The sequence below is a fragment of the Alternaria arbusti genome, assembly GCF_024043155.1.
Source record: "Alternaria arbusti strain BMP 1465 chromosome Unknown scaffold_36, whole genome shotgun sequence".
NCBI classification, from domain to species: Eukaryota; Fungi; Ascomycota; class Dothideomycetes; order Pleosporales; family Pleosporaceae; genus Alternaria; species Alternaria arbusti.
Window position 1 is genome coordinate 4,152 of NW_026249976.1, and position 22,472 is coordinate 26,623.

The 22,472-nt window shown below is 52.3% G+C and overlaps 6 protein-coding genes across 6 annotated transcripts; 4 read left to right on the forward strand and 2 right to left on the reverse strand.

Moving 5' to 3' along the window:
- Positions 1-422: 422 nt before the first annotated feature.
- J4E86_011505 (uncharacterized protein) lies at positions 423-5,800 on the reverse strand (the record flags this gene model as incomplete). Its single annotated transcript, XM_051451996.1, has 5 exons — positions 423-3,064; positions 3,109-3,865; positions 3,917-4,012; positions 4,066-5,694; positions 5,753-5,800. The coding sequence occupies 5 exons, from the start codon at positions 5,798-5,800 to the stop codon at positions 423-425; spliced, it is 5,172 nt and encodes a 1,723-aa protein (XP_051296792.1).
- Positions 5,801-6,416: 616 nt separating this feature from the next.
- On the forward strand, positions 6,417-7,783 carry J4E86_011506 (uncharacterized protein; the record flags this gene model as incomplete). Its single annotated transcript, XM_051451997.1, has 7 exons — positions 6,417-6,468; positions 6,641-6,663; positions 6,729-6,739; positions 6,796-6,825; positions 6,877-6,963; positions 7,016-7,072; positions 7,132-7,783. The coding sequence occupies 7 exons, from the start codon at positions 6,417-6,419 to the stop codon at positions 7,781-7,783; spliced, it is 912 nt and encodes a 303-aa protein (XP_051296793.1).
- A 767-nt stretch (positions 7,784-8,550) lies between these two features.
- Positions 8,551-8,874, forward strand: J4E86_011507 (uncharacterized protein; the record flags this gene model as incomplete). The annotated part of the gene is made up of 2 exons (XM_051451998.1): positions 8,551-8,655; positions 8,737-8,874. The coding sequence occupies 2 exons, from the start codon at positions 8,551-8,553 to the stop codon at positions 8,872-8,874; spliced, it is 243 nt and encodes an 80-aa protein (XP_051296794.1).
- Positions 8,875-13,165: 4,291 nt separating this feature from the next.
- On the reverse strand, positions 13,166-16,697 carry J4E86_011508 (uncharacterized protein; the record flags this gene model as incomplete). The annotated part of the gene is made up of 5 exons (XM_051451999.1): positions 13,166-13,969; positions 14,037-14,524; positions 14,572-14,839; positions 14,893-16,308; positions 16,422-16,697. The coding sequence occupies 5 exons, from the start codon at positions 16,695-16,697 to the stop codon at positions 13,166-13,168; spliced, it is 3,252 nt and encodes a 1,083-aa protein (XP_051296795.1).
- Positions 16,698-18,943: 2,246 nt separating this feature from the next.
- On the forward strand, positions 18,944-21,217 carry J4E86_011509 (uncharacterized protein; the record flags this gene model as incomplete). The annotated part of the gene is made up of 3 exons (XM_051452000.1): positions 18,944-19,313; positions 19,366-19,723; positions 19,771-21,217. The coding sequence occupies 3 exons, from the start codon at positions 18,944-18,946 to the stop codon at positions 21,215-21,217; spliced, it is 2,175 nt and encodes a 724-aa protein (XP_051296796.1).
- Positions 21,218-21,659: 442 nt separating this feature from the next.
- J4E86_011510 (uncharacterized protein) lies at positions 21,660-22,364 on the forward strand (the record flags this gene model as incomplete). The annotated part of the gene is made up of 1 exon (XM_051452001.1): positions 21,660-22,364. The coding sequence occupies one exon, from the start codon at positions 21,660-21,662 to the stop codon at positions 22,362-22,364; it is 705 nt and encodes a 234-aa protein (XP_051296797.1).
- Between the last annotated feature and the right edge of the window lie 108 nt (positions 22,365-22,472).

Genomic DNA, 22,472 nt, shown 5'->3' on the forward strand with positions numbered 1-22,472 from the left:
AGAATCTCTCATAGTGTTAACACAAAGCGAACAAGAGTTGGCGAGCTCATGGTACGCCGGCTACGCTGGGGTTGCGAGTCGATAGCGACAGGATCTGACATGTTGGGACGCAAGGTTCCGCGAGAGACAAGGTACTTTATTGTGACTGGACAGATGGACTGCCAGGATGTTTGTGTACGCACACTAAAAGTTGACACCTCGAAACCGTGATTTGTTGCTGCGTTGGTAGCGTGCACATCCTTCGCACAATCCATGCTTCCCTGGGCTGCGCTGATATGTAATAATGCTACTATCCTACATAAAGTCCGTAGTTTGTTATCCTACACCCTGTCAAACCAACGTTGGAGAAACCACCCACCTAACTGAACATGATGGCCTTTATCCGTGAACGCCCCTGTCAACCCTTTTCAAATACCTGTCCTTTAGATGGCACCATTGTAAATATCCCTCAAAATCGGTCTGCCATCCAGCACGCCCCTCTTTCCTGCTGTGATGACTTTGCCGGGTATCCTCTTCTCTTCAGGACTTCCACTCGTGCTTTTACTGCCAATTCTTCTCTTTGGACTCCTAGCGTTCACTTTACCAGGTTTCGCTGTGAGATCGCCAAGTGCCTTGCGCTTCTTCGACGGGCTGGGCGTCAGGCTAGGGCTCTTCGCCATCTTGTTGGCGAACAAGGAAGAGGTCGACTGTCTCACAGGTGTCTTGCTTGTTTGTGTGATGCTTTCGTCGAAACTATGCGATTCGACCATATCGGGTTGGAGATCAAGTACCCAGTCTTTCTCTCGGCAGAGGGCGACCATATCACGCAAGAGCTCGTTGCTTGACAAGGTCTTCTCACTACCGACGATCACAAGTTTCGATCGCGCGCGTGTGAGCGCAACATTGACGCGCCTACGATCTTTTAGAAGATCACCAACTGTGCCGTTCTCGTTGCTCCGTACACAAGACACGATAACGACTTCCTTGTCGCGGCCTTGAAACTTGTCTGCTGTATGTAGTTCCACACCCGCACAGCCTTGGCCGTTGATGACGGGGGCAGCGAGTTCAGAGGATTGAGTTTGGGTGTGTGCAGAAGCCAGACTTTGTCGCAGCAGGGCGAGCTGTGAACGATAGAATGCTATGATGCCAATCTCTCCCGCAGGGACACCTAGGCTGAGAAGAGACACCGTGAGCTGTGTGACAAGCCGTGCCTCCAGGGTGTTGGTGATGCGCGACCCAGATTGCGCTTCTAGGGTTGATGAAATGAGATCGGTGTTGACGAACACAACAGGTTGATCCGGCGACAAGGAACGAGATATCCAACAACGTGCGGTATTAGGGCCAACGCAAGGCTCTACCTCATTAGATCTTGACTGATGCGAGCCATGGTGGTAAGCAGTCAGACCGTCGGGCCGGGGGAGGGTAAGCTTGCGGGAAGCGACAGCAGTCGTACCGCACTTCAGCCTTCCTGAGTAGATAAAAGTGTTTGACAACAGCATGACTTCAGCACACATTCGATACTGATGCTCCAAACTAACGACGGCCTGTGGATGAGCCTCGCAAAGGAGCTTAAACAGTGACACATCAAGTCCGCCCTCCATGGCTTCCTTGTTCTGGACCAGTGGGGGCAGCTGGTAATGGTCGCCCACCAAGATGAACTTCTGAGCCATACGAATGGGCCCCAAGCATACAGGTAGAGTGATTTGGGATGCTTCGTCAACAATGCAGTAGTCGAAGACGCGGCGGTTGAACAAGGGATGATTGATGGTCAGACACGTTGTAGCCACGACTGGCGGCTGCATCCACGATCTTTCGAGCTCTTCGAGACTATCTTTCGGTTCCGCAGCAAGCGTGGCAAATTCTCTAACTTCAGGATGGATCTTCTTCGCAGCACCCAAGCGTAGTATGCCGATCTTGTCATCTCGAATCTTGAGAAGGATGTTGTCGACGGCAGTATGGGTGTACGAAGTAAGTAGGACACTCTTGCCTTTCGCCACTAGGGTACGAATGATGTGCGCGATCGTGGTGGTTTTTCCAGTTCCAGGCATGCCCAACACGAGGGCATAATCTTTTGCAGACATGACCTTAGCAACGGCAGTGCGCTGATCAGAGTTCATGGACATTTGCGATGACTGAGGCAATGACAGCGCATCTGGTACGGGCTTGAACGCAGGAGCTCGACCGTCTACGATTAGCGCGCGAAGGTCGTGGGCCTTGTATACACTGTCGTCCATGATCTGGATGAGATTGTTGCGTGCTGCAGCCATACCATTGCTGAATTCGTCTTTGTCAAGACGATACAGTACGGGCTCCTCATCAGATTGAAACTCCGCCACAGTCTCGCCTTCTTTGGTAACCTCCATGATACCAGCAAAGGTTTGGTTGTTTTGTGAATGGAAACCGGGTAGCTTGGTTCGAGAATTGTGCAAACGTTTGTCAACAGCGACAGTTATACGACGCTTTCTCACGTTGGTGACGTATCCGTTAGCCAACGCGAAATGGCCTTCCTCATCCGAAACTACAACAGGCTCTCCGATGATGAGCTGAGACTCGGTGAAGGAAAACCCTGGAGCCGGCTGCTGTTTGATAAACGTGTAGTTGTAGCGGTTGATCTTTTGGCCGTTCTTGTCTTCATGGGCAGATCCAGGCTCCAAGATGACGTTCGAGAAACAACGACCGAGCTTTTCCCGTTCGGTGCTCAACATGGTCCACAACTCTCGTCGAAACTTCATCATATCCGTCTCTTCTTTGGTCAACAGCGTGTCCCACTTCTTCATGAACTCTTGATGGGAAGGTTGGAGAGGCTTCACGAGCTCGTCATATCTTTCTTTCGCCTTCGGGTTCAACATCTCGCCTTTTCCATCCTCAACGAGATTATGATACAGGAAGCAAGGTTCCTGTGCGTAACACTTTTGACACTTGAAGTCTTCCTTCAGAATCGGTGGCAACTCGATGCGATCTCGAACATAGCAGGCCAACTCATTGCGCTTGATGATCATGTGAATGATGTCGTTGCGAATCGCAGGAATACGGCTGATTTCGGAAGTCTCAAGGTAATACAAGATACCGTAAGCAATGTCAACGTCTGGCAAAGTTAGCGGGGGATGCAATCTGGCTTGGAGGACGTACCATATCGATTCGACAACAATAGGTTGTACAAAGCGGTCTGAGCAACGTGTGCAGCGTTCGAAGAGTTCTTGCCAGTCTTGACTTCGAAAGGCACTGTCAATGTGCGTTCCCCGAGATCATCGCGCATTGTCACTTGCACAGTAGCATCGATGTTGCCTTTCAATCCATACATTGGAGACCAGACGTGCTCTTCCACATCAAGTAGTTTGTTAATGCTCATGGTCGACTGACGTCCGTTTCGCTCTCGAACGACGGCATCAGCTTGAGGTTCTGCGCGAACGAACACCTTAGCCCATGCCTGTAGCTCCGGCAGCTTGCTGCTCAGATGCTCCTTGACGGCTTCGCACGTTGAATTGATCTCCAGTATGGTCTCGAGATGGTTCGGTAAGAGCGTTTCGATGGTGTCCAATAAGAATACAGAACTCCATTCGTTCGCTTTCATGGCTTTTTGGAACAACTCGTGGAGCAGTGTGCCGTAGAGCATTGGGGCGTTCGCCTTGCTTGTGGCCTTTACACGGTCTTGCAGCACCGCACGTCGTAAACACCCAAAAGAGTCAGCGACAACAGTCGATGAGATGAGATGATCAGGATGAAGAATGAGCATGTTGTGGTGATCATCAATGATACACTGTCCAGTACTTGTAAAGTCACCGATGACATGCACAAACGATCCCGTAGTGCATGGGGTATCGAACCAAGCTTGACGTAGAGTGATCGCCTTGAATAACTTTGTCTTCTCTTCCTCGACGAGCAAAACCTACACGGTGTAAGCTGGGGCAGGCAAAAGACGTTTGGGTTAGTGACTTACCTTTTCGGACATCTGGTAGCCGCGATCAGTGGTATATGAACTTTCGTCCACTCGCTTGATAAGGTAGCGCTGGATTGCTCTATTGTCCTGTTGACTCTTCGAGATTTAGTAGGCTTCTTTAATCAGGGGCAAGTTCACACTCTACTTACAGTATTGGCAGGTACTTGGGTGGCTGCAACTTCGGCGGCAGCGAACTCGTCAGCATCAATGTCCTCTCCGAAGTCATCGTCGTCATCATCGTCCAAAAGACTAATCACAGGTGCTGATACTGCACTTGCGGTAGCTCCTACGCCTTCGGCCTCTGCGGTCTGGCTCTGATCTGCCATTGGAGACTCTACAGATCGCGTATCGTACAGCGATGCTACATGTTCCAGATCCGCAGCGAAGTCGTCCTCGTCATCCATGCCAAACTCATCGTCGTCACTGCCTTGTTCTGGTGCTGGGTCTGCATAGTGATGTTGTGCGGGTGGATGGATGGGCTCGGTGGGTATGGTAACGTAGCTCGTGGAGCGTGCGGGTGGCGCGGACTTGGTGGGCGGTGGAGGTTGCACAGGTCGAGGCGATATGTCCAAAGCTTCCACCATGTCGGCGTCGAAGTCATCTCCGAAATCATCTGAGGATCCCTGCGATGCCGGTGGCTTCGGTGCCGCTTCCACGTAATCGTCTTCTCGAACGAGCTCGTCATCCATGTCCACGGTATCTTCTAGAGGTGCCGACTCGTGGCGTATTGTTTCGGAGGTTTCTGCCAGATTGTCGCGTGCACGCCGCTGGAGAGGAGAGCCCGACGATTGGTCCTGGCGATCGCCTGCCCCTGGTAACGGAGATGAGCTCGAGGGCATCTGTGACGATATGCGTGGCTGTGACTTCGATACGCATTCCCTCATGCGCTGGACCATGCTCGCAATGTTGGGTTTCGCGGGCTGTCCAAGCATCATTCCATTCGAACTAGATGCGCCAGCGAAAACGTCCTCTGTAGCTTCCTGCTCCGGCTGGAACACACCGTGGGTTCTCCGTTTCTTCCGGGTCGATGCTGGGAACTCTACGCCACAGCTTGCCCATCTCCGAAGTCCACTGACACTTCCAGCAGCAGCCATCGACCTAGGTGACGATTCGTTGATGAGATGTGCAAATGCCACGCTCTTGTTGGCGCTTGGTGTTCCCTTGTTGTTCGTGTACCGTGACCACAGCTCCATGGCAGGATCGGCCTGGGGTGTTGTGATGTCTTGCCTCGCACCGTCCAGTCTGTGTTCGTCTTGCGACGGTCCGACGGGCGAAGAGCTCCGAGCGCGTTTCTTGTTCTTCCGGGGCAAAGGCGTGTTGACTGCTTGCGAGCCTCTCCATATCAGCGTCTCTTCGGGCGAGGCGACAGGTTGCGGCGCGTGTCTCGAGGAATCGTCGACGTTGCCTACCAGATCCGCAAGCGGCAGCCTCGTAGTGGCGGGAGTTGATGGCGGCGGACAATCGAGAATGGTGGGCAGCTTTGGAGTCTTGTTCGTGGTTCCCACATCTTTCGCGACACGATTCGCTTTTGGTGTCCCCATGGGCTTTGGTGTCTTTCCGCGCGCGGTCGGTAGATTTTCCTTCTCCGCCTCGCGCTGTCGGAGGGATTCCGCGGTGGGCGCGCCCTCGATGAATTGGAAAGCTTTGAGCTTGGTACGTGTCTGGGTCGAAGGCATGATGGGAGGGCCAGTAACTACCTGCCGAGCCTGCGGCGCCGCCTGGTTACTGTTTTGGTGGGGGAAGTTGCGTGGGCGGTTCCATTGGCCCTTGAACTGCTGCTGCGAGGGTGAGAGGTGAGTAGGCGGCGGCAGTGAAGGCAGCGGGCTATCCAAGTACCTTTGGCTTCGGGTTCTGGTCAAAGAAGGACCTCTGTCGCGTGGACATGGAGATGGTTGGTAGCGTCAGCGTCTCCAGAGCACCGAACGCGAGAGACGCGTCGTGAGTGGCCAATCACGTTGGGCGAGGCGAGAGCTCGTGGCGATACGCGCTCGGGCCGGCTGCTGCGAGCCGATGTGCGACACAGCTCCGAGTGCGGGGACCTGCGCTGGCCTGAACCACTCTTCACATCTATGGGACATGCAGACACGATTGAATTTAGGCTGTTCGATTGGAGACTACATTAAATTGAGGATCGTAGACAATCCCGGTCTAGGCCGACCGACATGTGCAAGCTTCCGTCATAGTCCTCGGACATCCTGAAAGATACAGTCACGGAATTGACACGACTTGACGTATCACAGGTAGCTCCGCGTATCACAAAAGTAGCAAGACATGTCTAGAGGCAGGGACGGGTCAGATAGTCGCTTTTGCGCCAATCGAAATGGTGTCAACCGATGACGGGAAGCTAGGACCACGCCTAAGCGGAGTTTGGACATTCATCCCACGCTCTAGCACTCTTTCCCCAGATTGTGCGCGCCGACCGTGAATCGCTCACCCAACAGCGGCCATCTCTCTTCTCTTCCCCTCAGCCACCTCATTACCTCCCACCACAACCGCCAACATGTCTGCTGCCGATGCGAAGCCATTGCCTTTTGTCTACCAGTTCGCGGCTGGTAAGTTCCAATTCTCGTAACACCGCTCAGCTCCGATGCGACAGCTACCCGAGAGAAATCCGGCTCCGCACCAAGCAAGAAATCTATACGCGCTTCTCTCCGATTATCGCACAGGGCATTCCTGCGTGCCAGTTGAGCTTCAGCTATGTCAATCAGTGCTAACAATGTCCAGGTGCCGTGGCTGGTGTGTCAGAAGTGAGTGCGCAACTGTCTATGGAGCTCGCGTGAGATCAACTGTGCTAATGCAGCTCTTGTAATAGATCCTGATCATGTATGTACCACCCTGCACCCACACAGTCGAGGCTCAAGCACTAACACTATCTCAAGGTACCCGCTGGACGTCGTCAAGACCCGGATGTAAGCGACCGCCTATGACACCGCCTCTGGACCGCCTCTAAACATGCGCAGACAACTTCAGACCTCTGGCAAGGTGGTCGGTGACGAGGGCTACAATGGCATGATGGACTGCTTCAGGAAGATCATCAAGAATGAGGGGTACGCTATGACGCTCCTGCGATCATGAGCAAGAGGGGTTGACATCTGCCAGTGCGTCGAGATTGTACCGCGGTATCACCGCGCCTATCCTTATGGAAGCTCCCAAGAGGTACGCGCTTCCCTGCTTCTTCATACCAACAAAGAAGGAAATCATCTCACGCGACACAGGGCCACCAAGTTCGCAGCCAATGACTCATGGGGTTCCTTCTACCGCAACCTGTTCGGTCAGGCTAAGATGAACCAGTCGCTCTCCATCCTCACCGGCGCAACCGCCGGTGCCACCGAAGCCTTCGTCGTCGTACCCTTCGAGCTCGTCAAGATTCGGTTACAAGACAGGGCGCAAGCCCACAAGTACAACGGCATGGTGGACTGCGTCACCAAGATCGTCAAGCAGGAAGGGCCGCTCACCCTTTACCAGGGTCTTGAGTCGACTATGTGGAGGCACATCCTGTGGAACGCTGGATACTTTGGCTGCATCTTTCAGGTCCGCGCTCTCCTGCCCGCAGCAACCACCAAGAAGAGCCAAATCACCAACGACCTCATGTCTGGTGCTATCGGTGGCACTGTCGGCACCATCCTAAACACTCCCATGGACGTTGTCAAGTCGCGTATTCAAAACTCTCCTAAGGTCGCAGGATCGATTCCCAAGTACAACTGGGCATGGCCGGCTCTCGGTACGGTCATGAAGGAGGAGGGTTTCGCAGCACTATACAAGGGATTCACACCCAAGGTCCTGAGATTGGGACCTGGAGGCGGTATCTTGCTGGTCGTCTTCACCGGTGTCATGGACTTCTTCCGCAACATGCGCGACGGCAAATAAGCGATGACCAGACTCGTCGTCAGTACGTGTAGTCTTTGGATTACTTTAACCGTTCAAGAGCCTCTAGGAATCTTGCAATGTAGATTACGTATCCTGTACCCGCTTGCTACAAACCAAGGCAGGGTGAAATCACATTCTTCAACCCATGTTATGACACGATGAACTCGTGCTAGCCATTTTGTTACTTTTGAGAGCATTGCTCTACTCTCCGATCATACATGAGCTTTACTAGATGGTATCGTCACTTTCGTTGTGGAAATGCATGAGATCAGCACTTTTCATACATCTAGCCCTGGAGAGCTGCCAGTAGAAGGGTTCCACTAACGTCAAGTTCGGCCTGAGTCTACGTGCGCGAAAGTTCAAAAAGCTTCTCTAATGGCTTGCGCTATCCCCCACGAGTAGAATATCGCACCCCGAAACCAGCGCAGTCTAACACATGCCAATCCCGCGTTCTATCAACCCCAAACAACCCCACTTACGCGGCTAGACACGGGTGACGTCACCCTCCCCTCCAAGCCCTCACCATAGCCCATCTTGCTGCCTGGTGACCCCTAAAGCCCAAACAAACAAGTTAGTTCACCAGTTGACGCAAGTGCCAGCCAGGGTCTACTTGCATAAGTACTGCGTCCCCTCTACCCCACTATCCAGCACTACAAAACAATCCAAACACTACAACAATCTCCACGATAAGACCACTCTCGAAACTCCGCGCAAGCAAACACGTACATCTACACAGACTCTATACCACCCGAACACCACCGCACAACATGCCTCTCGTAGTCCCCGGTCTGCAGTCCAAGGACGGAAACTCCAACGATGACTGGATGAGCAAGCTTATGGGCAAGAAGCTTGGAGACCAGCATGATGAGATGGTGAGTTGCCCCCTACTATTACTTGTCCCCTTATCCTATCCCTCCGCCTGCGTCACAAGGCTAACTCAAAGCTATCCTCAGACTTTCGCAAAGACCGACCTCCCCCAGCAACACCGCGTTCTCAACGAAGGCGACATGAAGACCATGGACTTCCAGCCCGAGAGGCTGAACGTTCACCTCGACAAGGATGGTACTATCAAGGAGGTCACCAAGGGTTAAGCGGCTGTCTTATGGCACGGTCGCTGGGTGTGAGGGCACACCTATGATGGAAGAAGGCATGAAGGCATGAACCTTTGAGAGCCAGGCCCCAGGTCTTGTTAGTAGGCATATCAGAATATATCAAGTCACAGAAGTATAAGCCATCAGTGCGCTTGCAGTGATCAATGATAAGTGATAAGTGATAAGTGATAAGTGATAATTAATGAGAGTGTATCTGAAAAGAGATATCTGTCGCCACCTCCCCGACTAAAGTAAACAACAAAACGCCGAAAACGCCTTACAATGATATCGTACAGTAAATGTGAAAGTATATACATCCGTACAAAGAAAGTAGATGTCACGCCTAGATACCCACGAATGTTTCCGAGATAGTAGAAGAGTAAGGCTGCGGCTTGTCAGCCTTGGACCTAAGCCCTACAGCCCTACATGAGCACGGATACCGATTCGAGGTGGAGCATTCGGAGACGCCGAAAGACATCGCCACTGTGGAGAAAGCTTGTCGCAACGTCGTTTCCTTGGGGTTGTGCACATGGTAGTTCTTCAATTTCTCGATCGCTTCCTTGACACGAAACTGTCGTTCCTTATCATCTGTCCCTCAGCAGATTTCCTGCCTAAGGCTGCAATAAGATCAGTCATTCTGAGCATCGTGGAATGGATTGCTTCAGGATGCTCAAAGCACAGCATGATGCATGCCCGCATTGTCGTTGCAGAGAAGTATCTTCGCACGATCTTGTCTTTGCTTTTGTTGCTTGCAGCTCCCATGACCAGACCAATCCATAGCAGCACTCCAGCCATATCGGACCAGCAGTCTGTGATGTCGGATTTTTCGAGGGCTTCTCGCAGTTGGCGAAGCATGGTGTCTCCGCTGACTGTTCGTGTGAAAACTTGTTGTTGAAGGGGGACGTCCGATGAGCTTGATTGCAATGTCGAAAGTAAGGGTCGTGAGAATGTGGATGAGTTTGATAAGCGATGGTTAAAAGGAAAGCCTTCGCTGTTTGAACCAAACATTGGACTCTCGGAAACGTCGGTAGCCGGACTGACGTCCCGGAGTTCAAAGGTCGAGGAGATAGAGTCATTGGAAAATGAGGCCGCGGACGAGCTCAGCTCATACATGGCCGGTTGCAATTCCGGTACCTGCACACGGTCGAGCGCCTCTGATAAAGGTACTTGGTCAAACATGGCCTGAGCCTGTACAATCGCTGCAAGACGAATCGCTTCATACTTCCAATCAATCTTATTTAAAATGGTCGTTCTGCGAGATTGTTGTACAGACCGAGATCCAATGATGCGGTCGTAAGCGCTTCGCGACTTGTTAGAGATACCTGCACGCCTCGAGCTATTGGTATCAAGCAAGTCTTCCATCATCGTGCGAACGTCTTCCAGGAGTTTCTGCGCATTGGTATTACAATTTGCCGACCTCTCGATCGTCACGAATTTGCCGTGTGGATGGTATAGTGGCGATTCCGGTATCGTAGCGATCAAAGGATATGTTTTTATCGCCTGCATCTCGCAGTGGTCGACGTACATCGGAGTGGGTGGGGTTTCTTGTAAAACTGCAGTCGCAAGATTTGCCCATGAGACTGCAGATGCTAGCTGACCATTCACACCCAAGTTTCGGAGCCCGCCGCGTTGGTTAATCATCGTTGCAATTCCGTTCTGATGGAAGCGTAGACCTACGTCGGTCCGACTTATGACATCTCCCAGTATAAGTTGGCTGACGGCAATGATGTTGTGGTCTGCGACACTCTGCTCCGTGTTCGTAAGATTTCCACCCACAAAATGTATGACATCCTGACGCAGGGCTGCCGTCTCCAAACTCTCTACTTCGCGCTTGTGGATGACATCATCGTATGCGGAAGCCATGTAGAGGGTGCTGAGGAAGGTGTGTGGGTGGTCAAGACATTCAGGAATCCAGTGTTTTCCCAGACCCTGCGTGCCGAAATATCTGGAGCATTTGACCTTCAATTTTTCGACCTTCACGCGAGTGTTTCTCGATTGGAACATGGTCATGAAAGGGTCGAGCCCATTCCCGAGACAGTGCAATTCTGGCACTGGACGTTTGTCGAATGGAAAAACGCGATCATCCATCATTGGAACAACAATGGGTGTCTGGGTGAGGGTCGATTGGTGAGGCCTAGTCCGTGCTACCTGAGCATCATGGTGGGGAGCCTCCTGACTGCTGCTCGTAGACTGCGACAACCGGTGTATCTTATCATCACTCTTCTTCGCCTTAGCTTTTGGTGTTTTGATTGTTCGCGGTTTCGTGGTGACTTGCGAACCTAAGCTCGATCGCGAATGATCCGAGGCTTCGCTATTGGCCCCGTCCTTGTCGCTGGCCTGATTCTTTGTGTTCTGTAGGTAGCTTCCCATCGCGGTTTGGCGCACGGCTTGCATGTTGCGCTTTGATTTGAACTCTCTGGGGTTGGTGGCGGTAATCCATCGAAAGCTCGCATTGTCAGGTGACTTCGCCGTTGGCGAAGAGCTCGACTTCCGAGGCGGCATAAATTCTACTGGATATCAGCGACTGGCACCGCTGAGCGAGCTGGGGATGGCGATCAGGGGTTCTGCTGATGTTGGTGATCGTGTTACACACCGTGTAGGTGCAGCATGCGCAAGCAGTGGACCTCGGCCGTAGCGAGAGCGCCTTCCGCATGTGGTACGCGCATCAAGTCCGTTCAACGATACGAAAAGGCACGCTCACCATTGAGTTGCTGCGGAGGCGACATGACATTTCCATAGAAGCTTGAGTCCGATGCGATCGTCGAGGGTGGTGAAGGATAGACAAATGGCATGTGATGGGCGGAGAAGAGCGGTCGTGCGGCTGGAGGGGCAGTCATTGTTGTCGACTAGCCCGATAGTACTCAAGGATAATTGGCAAGCGCGATGATGTTCGATTCGGTGATCGGAATGTGTGGGTCATTCCTATGGCAGATGTTAACGATTTAGATGGAATCTGAGCAACAGAAGACGAAGGATCGATCGGTATCGGGTAAGGCTGAAAGCAATGGGGCCAGAAGTATATATACGCGGCTGGTGACAGTGTGCCTTGCCGCCCGTGAATATTTCCAGAAAGGGCGCAATTCCAGCCATACAAAGCTTTGTGCAACAGATGAAGCGGAAAGCAGGCAATTGTGCGTCATGAAGCGTGTGTTGAGTATGCGCAGCAACGTGCTGGTGCTAGGATGAGTATACGGTGAAGGCAGTCGTGGCTGAGTCCTTAATGCTTGTTGCGACGAGTGAACGAGAGGCCTGCGCGCCGGGGAGGAGGCATAGTTGGTTGCCTGAACGCCGACCCATTGCACTGGTGCTCGCTTTAGCGCGGGACCCGTCTTAGACGCAGCACGAGGAAGTAGGGCTTTCGGGGATCCGTCAAAACTTTGGAGCAGTTCGCCATGTTCGATGGAATGCGCTTGGTGCAATGCACGCGTTGCCACCGTGAACAGAATCCCGAGGCTGTGTCCTCTCAGTCCTTCTACTATCTTTGTGAAGGACTTCACCCAAATCGATTGCCTCGCGAGGAGACCAGGCCCTCCATTGGACGTTGCTTCGCACGTGCGAAAGCTGACCACCAAGACCTGAAGATGCTGGAGAGGCCCAGCGCGTCTCACCGCCCGATAGATGCCACCGCATCCTCCCAGCGCATGCCAACCCTGCTATCTTATCTAAATACAAAGTTTGGTCGAGCGGCGGACGTAGATGTCTTTACCAAGCCACTTCGTTCCATGGAACCCTTGGCTCAGCTACGTACCTTCCCGCTACACACGACACGAGACATCAGGCGATACTACGTTAGACGGAGAACACAAATACCACCGCAATCTAAACGTTCGCTTACCAGTCGACCAGCTACGTGGGTGCGCCATTCCTCGGGATCCCGTACAAGACGCGGTAGAAGAGGGCAGACTGGTCGAGCTCACCAATCGCGAGGTATACTCCTCTTCCTACCGTGAGGTTGGATAAGCAGCCCTGTGGGGTCGATACGACCCTGCATTGCTGCTCATTGGAGAGAGCAAAGTCAGACCCATATTTTGGTACCATCGATAGCACACAACACCCCGAGTACCCAGATCGCCTAACATCACCAGGTGGCTGTTCAATTGTTCGAGTGGTGGTCAATGTGTGTTCAGCGGTACCTAGGTAGCGACGTCGGCCGAACCATTACAGCGAGTCTCGTGATGCGACGCCATACATCATTGTTGTGAGTATCGTGGGGTTGAATACACGGACCCCTTGCAAAGATGTACATAGCTGCATCAATGATACAATCCATGAGATAATCTGGTTATTACTACTACTGACGCATGTTGTTCAGCCCGAGGCCGAAATAATCACCGGGTGCTTGTGACGGACGTGTATCGCTACCAGCACTTACGTCGCTCCCACCGGGGCTAATGTCACCACTCTCGCGCGCCATCATACCAGTACCATCGGCCCCAAAATTACTACCTGTGCCGTTCAATCCCCTGAGCCCATTGTTTCGTCCCTGCAGCGGTACATTTAGCCGTGCGGTTTCGAACGTAAAATGCGACTGGCCATGGACTGGTTCCGCTGATGGTGTCTTCAGCTCAACAAGCTCCAACGTACTTCGGAGTGTTGCGCCAGATTCATCAAGAGCCATGAGAAATCGCGCGAGCTCTTTGCATAGCTCCCAATCCTGTTCGTCTTTGGCGCGTTGAAGTAAGCGCACAACTTGATCGCCTGTCGGTCGCAGTTCTTCGAAAGTGTGAAGAACAAGGAGATAGCCGCCTGCAGTCTTGAGGTTCCCTTTCTGTAGCGATTCTTCGAATAGTTCTTCCGGCGGAGGCAGGTTCGAGAACAATGTCCGCCATGAACGGACCTCAGTCTTGCGGGTACATTGCACAACAATGTCGAGATATCGGGGAAAGGAGCTCAGGAATGATAGCACGCTCGGCAATAGCGCCTGTTCGGGTGGTGGCTGCGTATCCACTTCTTCGTCCAAGACTTCATGCAGTAAGATCTCCAAAGCATGGGGGAAATATAGCAAATGCTGGTAATGGTGGCTAAGATGCAAGGCTGCAGGGTGATTGAACTGGGCCAGGTGACACCGCAGCAATGCGGGGAGAAAGAGGTGTGTCTAGCATGTGTGTCAGCATGAGATCAGTGTACCGCCAATGACGCGGGAGCAGAGCGCAGAGACTTACCCTGGTTCCGAAACGCAAGAACGCGAAGCTCGTATCCCTGCGTTGAATCAACTCTGACTCCACCCCGAATATGATTGCTTTGTTAATCAATGCCGAAAGAGGATAGAAGTCGACGGGGATTTGAACAGGCGTGGGCAGTTCCCTGCCGATCTCTGGTGACGCGGAAGCAAGGACGTCTTGCATGTCTATCCAAACTCGCATGTCGTTTCCATCGAAGAACCACAATGAGTCACGTAAATCGTGGCCGTGTACACCCTCCATGGTCAGTCCCATAGAGGGGCTCGCCGGCAATGAATCGGCATGTCGGTCCAATGCGAACGCAGGGTGATCGCGCATAAGAGCGTACGTCTCCACGTTCTGCGCGATGATGCGCATCTCGTATTTGAGTTCGCCACTCTCGGTAGTCGTTGGCTGCAGGAGCACAAGTTTACCATCTACGAGGAACAGGATAGTCGCGACCGCCACGTCCTGTGTTGGATCACCGTTATCTAAGACGTGTCAGCAGTTACAGTGCCGTAGGATTCAAAGGACGTACGTATTTGATCTTCCGGTAATATCCAGCTAAGCGCTCGCACTCGTGTAGGAGCCCGAATGATGCCATGCAGGGCGATTTGACCCACTTGCACCAACTTCACACTTGCGTCGGACACACTGATTACGTAGTGGTACAATATATTCTCGTACGTGTAGACCAGGAGTGAATCTTCGCCGGAGGGTGCTATCAGTACGATGGGCGCAGGTAGCTTCTGCGTATGCATGACATGGCTATTGTCAAGAGCCGCCTCGCGTGAATATACTCGTACCTAGGGAAGAAACTGTGAGTATGAAGAAATGGTGAGCGACATGATATGCATACCTCGTGAGATTCGCGGCACTCGACAGCCGCGATCAAGACATGCTGAAACCAGCACATACCTCCTCGGACAGTGAACTCGTTTTCTATAAAAGGATCATCGAACATTTTCCACCGTCCGCTGTTAACGGAGTAGTGGGCGAGCCCTCTCTTGCCTGCTACTGCCACATATCGACCGTCATTCGAAATGACTGCACTTCTAATCGGCCATTGGTCGACAAGGTAAGCCGATGGAATTTGGACATGGTGCCAGAGTGAGACGTCGGCGGAGATTGTCGTCAGATCTGGCAGATCGTAACCACGGTAAATCATGAATCCGGTACTGGTCTGCATCAAAGATCGTGACACATTTGCCGAAGAGAAGCAGCCAGTGACTGCACTGCGAGCCATCTCCAAAACAAAGAGACGGTTATCGTTGTCGCCCAGCATCAAGAGCTCCGCGCCACCTCCAATCCAGAAGGCCTCTTTGACGCTGAGAAGCCACCCTTCGTTGTTGGTCTTGGAAAGCGTCCTTTCTGCAGTGAAGCTGGTGGCCCCGGGCTTTCCGTATACACTCCACATAGCCCAACCGTGTTCATAGCCAGCGAACAGACAGTATCCGTCTGGCGAGTATGTCAATACAGTCAATTTGCCGGGCGAAGTGACGTTTGGGCGTAGTTTATGCGATAGTGGAATGTTGCCGGTATAGTCGCGTGCGGTGTATACATGGATCTCGCCACTGGCGCAGCCAACAGCGAGCAAAGAGAATCTCGCATTGATAGCAGCTTTGACACCATAATCGGCATCAGTCTTGGGTGTGTGGAAACCGTAGCCACGGAAGATACTAGAGACAGCGGCATCTCGTTTAGCCGCCTTTTGAACAGCATAGGCTCGACCGTTGCCTGTGATCCAACACGACAGGTTCATAGGTCGATCGTGGACCATTTCTCGCATTGATGCGTTGCTCCCTAACCATGTCATCTTGGTCAGGAGCTCGGTGCTGGTCTGGCTTCCAGTGTTGTCCGGCGCCCAACGAATACATTGCACGGCTGCCGGCTTCTCGGTGGCCACGATCAACTCGTCGTCCAGAGCCAGAGCCCGAATTATTCCAGCATCCACCCGTATCACCATCCGGAACCGCAGACTGAGCTCTTTCAGGCCATTGCCCTCTCCAGGTCCTGCATTGACATCATGTTGGCGCTGGATCTTGAAGCCCGTGATTGCACTGCTCTTCCTCGCATGACCTCCGTGTGTGTTGGTGAATTGCGCTTGGTATATGCGGGATGAATGGTCTGTCGCGAGCGAGTACGTGATGAGGAAGCCGAGCGCGGTCTGGACGACGAAGATTTGGGAGTCGGGGCGGAGTAGGACGTCTGTGTTGGGGCCGTATGTTCTAACGGATTGCTCTGAACGGAGTACAGAGGCTAGAACAACTGTAGGCTGTGACGAATTAGCACATGAAGCGCCAGCTTATCAATTGAACATGCCTTTGTCTGCCAGATTGTGAGGGTTGTTCTGGTGAGGGTCGCAAACATGTGACCACTCCTCGTGACCCTGATCGCGATGATGGTGCCATGTATTTCGTCCTCTACTGTTTGACCCGACGCGCCTTCTTGGGGCGAGTGCGCGCCATTCTTCTCTTCTACCCCACTCTTACTATCGGCAGAAGCCTCATGTTCAGATTGATTCTGCGATTGAGGGTTCGACCCTCCATGCGCTCCGTCCGATTGCTTGTGTTCGACGCCATCGTGCGAGGTGTTCGTGCGCCCAGGATCCGTACGTTTAGTGGCCGCGAAGACGGAGGGCGACGAGATGGGCCAATACGTCATGGCGGTCTACCGCAAGCGATGGCTGCATTTGCGCGCGCCCATCTCAATGCGGGGATGTATGCTTCACGGAGCTCATGCTAGCTGGGTTGGTGCAGGGGAGGCTGGTGGTGGAGCTGGGCGGTGAAGTCACGCGAGGCGCAGCAATGTGGCTGCTGCATCCGTGCTGACATGTGCAGGCAGTACGCGTATCGCGGGGGGAAGATGCGGTGGCCGTCCCGCCCATGCACCACACTAAAATATCACAACGGACGTATTGTTCAAGGGCTTATTGTAAGATGTGGCCGAGAAATGACGGACCGATGCCGAAAATACTGCATTGGGAAGGAAATTCTTACCGTCGATTACGGTGCGCAGATGCGCATTTGCGCACATGCATAAGCCAAGATTTCACAGAAGCCCCGAAAACATCCTGCTTTGCCAACTAACCAGCAGTACTTCTTCCAGCCACTCGATCTGAGGTGATATTGAGCGCCTGCTGAGGAAGATAAATCTAAATGTCTACGTTTTTTTGGGGGTTGGTTAACTTTGGTGCCTTGCACAGATGTAGACAGCGGGGCACCTGTCCAGTGCCCGGGTTGTTCCTTGTGTAAGGTGTAGCAGTGAAATCGTACTCGCCCTTCTTCTTTGTCTTTGGAGTGCGAGATGTAGTGTGCATTTCAAAAGAGTTGGGATTTGCCTTGCCACTGTTCTGTAAGCAGTGACACAGCTTTTCAAGAAGCACGCAGCGACCAATTACTACTGCAGAGCGGCAAATTGTATCAAGAGAAAGACGCAACAGATTCTAGACATAAACAGCCTGGAAGTCTACACTGCCTCAGGGTTTGATCACTTCTGGTCTTACGCCCGTATAGACCGCAAAGCATCAATGGATTGTTTGATTTCTTCCCGGAACGATGTGACTTGGTAGCAACGCCGATCTTGACTGCTTTGGTGTCCTTCCTTTACTGGTTAGGTTGCATTTGGACCAAGGTCGGCATTGGTGTGGTCCATATTACCCAACTGCCCCGCATCGCTCAAGTGAATTTTCTCTCAACCCCCGCGTTCATAGGAATATGTACAATGTATTTGCTCGGCTTTCAATCAATTCCTAGAGAAGGACAGATGGCCGGTTAGTCTAAACATCTCCATCTTCAACGCATCCACTCTAACATCCCATACAGAGCTGGTTATGGCGCCAGGTTAAGGTTTCTTAACGTTAAGTCTTAAGATGAAAATCGAGAGGCATCCTGGTCACGAAAGTGGCGTGGGTTCGAGTCCCACTCTGTTCAGCATTCGTCTGGCATTGTCAGATACTCCAGGATATTTTTTTTCCGCTGTTTTGGGGCACCTCAGGGGTATCCCTCAGCCAAACCCTTGTTTTTTGCTGTGAAATGCTGCACATAACACAAAACCCTACAATGCCTCGTGCAAGAGACGTTCATTTGTCTGTACAATGTTTTATTTACGTTTGGACTTAATAGCTTGCTTGAGATCATTTTGCACAACACTCGTCGAAACAGGCAAGATTTGGAGTAAGCAAGCGACCAAATCTTTTACAGATGTTCCGCATTGATGAGATCATAATAGAACCGTAATACGTGTCTCAAATGTAGTAGAGCATCTAACGTGCCTTTCTTTGACTTAGGTGTAATGACGGGGTAGCTATTATGTACCTAGGTATGTACGGGAGCGCAATTCAGATCACTGCTTGACTACCAGATATCCCTGTTGTGCTCATAATTCTCGCCATTATCTTCTTGAAAGCAAGTAAGACACAAGGTGCACAACAGCTCAAAAATTTGTAAGTGTGGTGAGAAGCAAAGGTACAGAAATGGTCGACAGAAAGAAGAGGCCGAAGCTGTCGGACATGCCGAAACTACGAACCAGCACTTCAATAATAGCCATTGGGGCTTCAATCGAGATACCAATAATTCAATCATTAGTTTGAAGGCCCGGATAATTGCTGTCTACTAATGGCTGGGCTCGAGTTTGTAGAGGCCAGGCGACTGCGATTCTGGCAATCTATCACAAGGATGAGCATAGCACCTTTTCTCGACTGACATCAAGCTTCAAGTCCAGAATTCGGATATCGACGTTCGGAGAGTTGGTGAACCGCGCGTGTGGAGCACATGGCTCGCCGATGTACTAGTCTCAATTGGGTCACGCTAGAAGAGAACCCCGGCCCGCTTGTCAGAAAAAGTTCGGGAAGTCGCGAACTTTTGCGACCTCGAGCTTGAAGACTGCGACACGACAACAACTTTCCCAAAATGGCCGGTATCAAACGCAAATCCACCGGCGCAAGTGCGCCCGACGTCAAGGACAAGAGCAAAAAGGTCAAGGTCGACAAGCCCACCACCAAGAGCGAGAAGAAGCGCGACGTTAAGCCGGTCAAGAAGGCGAAGAAGGCCAAGGAAGAGAGCTCCGACGACTTCGAAGAGTCGGACACGAGCGAGAAGGACAATGGCTTCTACGGATTCTCGGCGGCCGACGGTGCCGATGTCGACATGAGCGACGCCGACAGCAGCGACGAACAACCCGCAAAGTCCAACGGCAAGACACAAAAGCGCAAAGACGACAATGAGTCTTCGGAGAAGCCCGAGGGTGAGGGCGTAGAGTCCAAGTTGGCGGGGTTGAATGGTAAGATAGAGCCATGTACCTTGCCTGTTAGTTTAGCTAACCGTCCCTCTAGTAAACAATTCCAAAGAAGCGCACGCAAAACAAAAGGCTCTTGCCAGAGAACGAAAGGCCGCGAAGCCAAACGCCGACATTATCGAACGCTCCAAGAAGCTATGGGAGAAGCTCAGGCTGAAGTCGCATGTTGACAAGGAAGAGAGGAAAGGGCTCGTCAAGGAGCTGTTCGAGATCATAACAGGCAGAGTCAAGGACTTCGTCTTCAAGCACGACTCTGTGCGTGTCATCCAAACAGCCATCAAATACTCAACAATGGAACAGAGGCGAATGATTGCAAGAGAGCTGAAGGGCGAGTTCAAGGTCCTGGCCGAGGGCAAGTACTCCAAGTTCTTGATCGCCAAGTTGGTAGAGAAGGGGTGAGTACAATGTCTACGCACGGCATAACATGTCTAACCGATCGCAGCGACCCTGAAATTCGCGACCTCGTCATCACCGAGTTCTACAGCCATGTCAAGCGCATGATCAACCACCCCGAAGCCGCATGGATCGTAGACGATATATACCGGGCCGTGGCCACTCCAGAGCAGAAGAACCGTCTTCTCCGGGAATGGTACGGTCCTGAGTTCTCTATCAAGGGTCTGTCTGCCGAGGGCACCGACAGCGCAGAGTTATCGGCCATCTTGAAAGAATCCCCGGAGAAGAGGAAGCCTATCATGGGCTACCTTGAGAACCAGATCAACTCGCTTATCCAAAAGAAGCTCACCGGCTTCACCATGCTTCACGACGCCATGTTGCAGTACTTCCTCGTATGCGAACCCGGTACCGAACAAGCGAACGACTTCCTCGAGCACCTGAAGCCAGACCCAACGACCAAAGAGGGTGAAGAAGCCGATAACGTAGATCTCATGAAGAACCTCGCGTTCACAAAATCAGGGTCGCGACTGGTGTCGCTTTGCTTCGCATACGGCACAGCCAAGGACCGCAAGCTCTTCCTGCGGCCGTACAAGGACACGATGGAGACAATGGCTTTCGACCAACACGCCCATCACGTTCTTCTTGCCGCTATGGCAGTCACGGATGACACCAAGCTTTCCTCCAAGTCCATCTTCAGCGAGCTCCTACCCAGCAACGACGCCCTTCCCGAGAAGGTGTTGAACCTTGTCAATGATGCACGCGCACGCACAGTCCTACTATACCCATTCGCCGCAGATGCGAAATGGTTATTGGATGACAACACGCGCGAGCGGTTGAACGAGCTGTATGTCATTCGCCAGACAACATCAAAGAAAGACCCAAACATCCGTCTCTCGGAAATCGCAAAGAGCATCGAGCCGCAGCTACTGACAGCTGTTACCGCCCGCGCTGCTGACTTTGCCTCCTTTACATTCGGCCTACAGTTCATGGGCGAGGTTCTCGTTGGAGCTCCAGAGGTGGAACCAGCGAAGCGCAAGGAGGCATTGACGGAGGTCGCTCGTCTCTCACAATCGATCTTGGATTCTGCGTTGCCTGCTTCCGCCGGTGACAACAAGGCTACCAGTCACGGCAAGAACATGTTGAAGATGCTGGTGCAAGGTGGCAAGTTCGACCCTACCACCAAGAAGGTCGTTCCCGTAGAGCCTGCTCTCGGCTTTGCAGACTTGCTCTGGCCTCAGATCAAGTCTAACCTGCTCAACTGGGCGACTGGTCAAGGCTCCTTCGTGGTGGTATCCATGACCGAAGCTGAAGGTTTTGCCAAGAAAGACGAAGTACTGAAAGCGCTCAAGAAGGAGAAGAAGGCGCTAGAGGCGGCTGCCAGCCCTCCAGGCGCGCAAAATGGCGAGGCCAAGGGCAAGAAGCAAAAGAAGGGCGACAAGTCTGATGCTGCTCCTCGGGGAAACGCTGGAGCCAAGATTTTGCTTGAAAAGTTGTAGAGTAGCCTATATTTGATTCGAACATGTATGATGATACCCATGTAAGGCCTTCTTCATGCATTTTATGTGTTCCAAGTATCTTGCTGCCCCCCTCATCACGTCTCCTCGGCATCGATGTATACTACATGCCCACGTGTTGCCATGTGTCTTAGCAGTCCAAATCGGGAAGCGCTTCCGCCGAAATATGCAAGTACACCCACCTACCAGCCCGGATTTACACCGGTACTCGATCCATGGATACCACGACCCAATAACCTAGATGATCAATAAATCTACCTTTCGGATCACTTTATCTCGTTTGCTAACTGTCTCTCCTCGAAATCAACTTGGCCACCGCTTCAGTATCACCATCACGACTCCCCAGTTTTCAGATTCTCTCACCTCTCATCCGCATACCACATATACCCGCCGTACACATTTCCAAAAACAACCCATAAACAAGATGTCACGCAACTTCACTATCGACGAATCCTCCCTCCCCTCCATCTTCCAACAGCAATGGAAATCCAACCCCGACCCAACCGCCCTGCCCTTTCCCCGCGACAACCCCCCATTCGCCCTCACAGCCATAGATTGGCAGCAGCTCTCCCTCCCAGACGCAGAATTCACACCACACACCTGGTCCAACCTGCACACCCTCATCTCGACCAACCACCTCGAAGAGCTGAAACGCTGGCCCAGCGCCTTGAAAGCATATCTCGCATGGACCGCACACGTGAAGCAGAAGTACGGCAGCGTAATGACATACCTGCTCGACCAGCGCCTTCTCTGGGAACCGATTGAAGACGAGAGCGGGGCGTTGCGGTTCGATGTAGTCAACAGCACGCCTTTTGCGGATCCAGCGGATTTCAAGATTCTGAGGAATGACTGGGCGTATGCGTTTGTGTCTGGTGTCAGGCATGTTGTTGTGTGGTTGAAGCAGCGGTTACCGGTGGATGGGAAGGGAGGGTTGAGTGAGGAGGGGAGGGCGTTGGTTGAGGAGTTCGTGAAGAGAGAGTTTAGGGATAAGGCGGGTGAGAAGGAAGAGGGGAGTAAGGTTATCTGGTTCAAGAATACGACGGATTTGCAGAGTGTGAGGAGTTTGGAACATGTGCATGTTTTGGTTAGGGATGTGGAGGAGGAGGTGCTGAGGGAGTGGATGGTTTAGAGGGAAAGACAATGCCGAGGAGGGCGAGTGTGGACCGTGTTCTTGATTTATACATTCGTGCTAGGCCTACAGTACACGTACGTATTGACCGCGGCTGTGATAAGCATG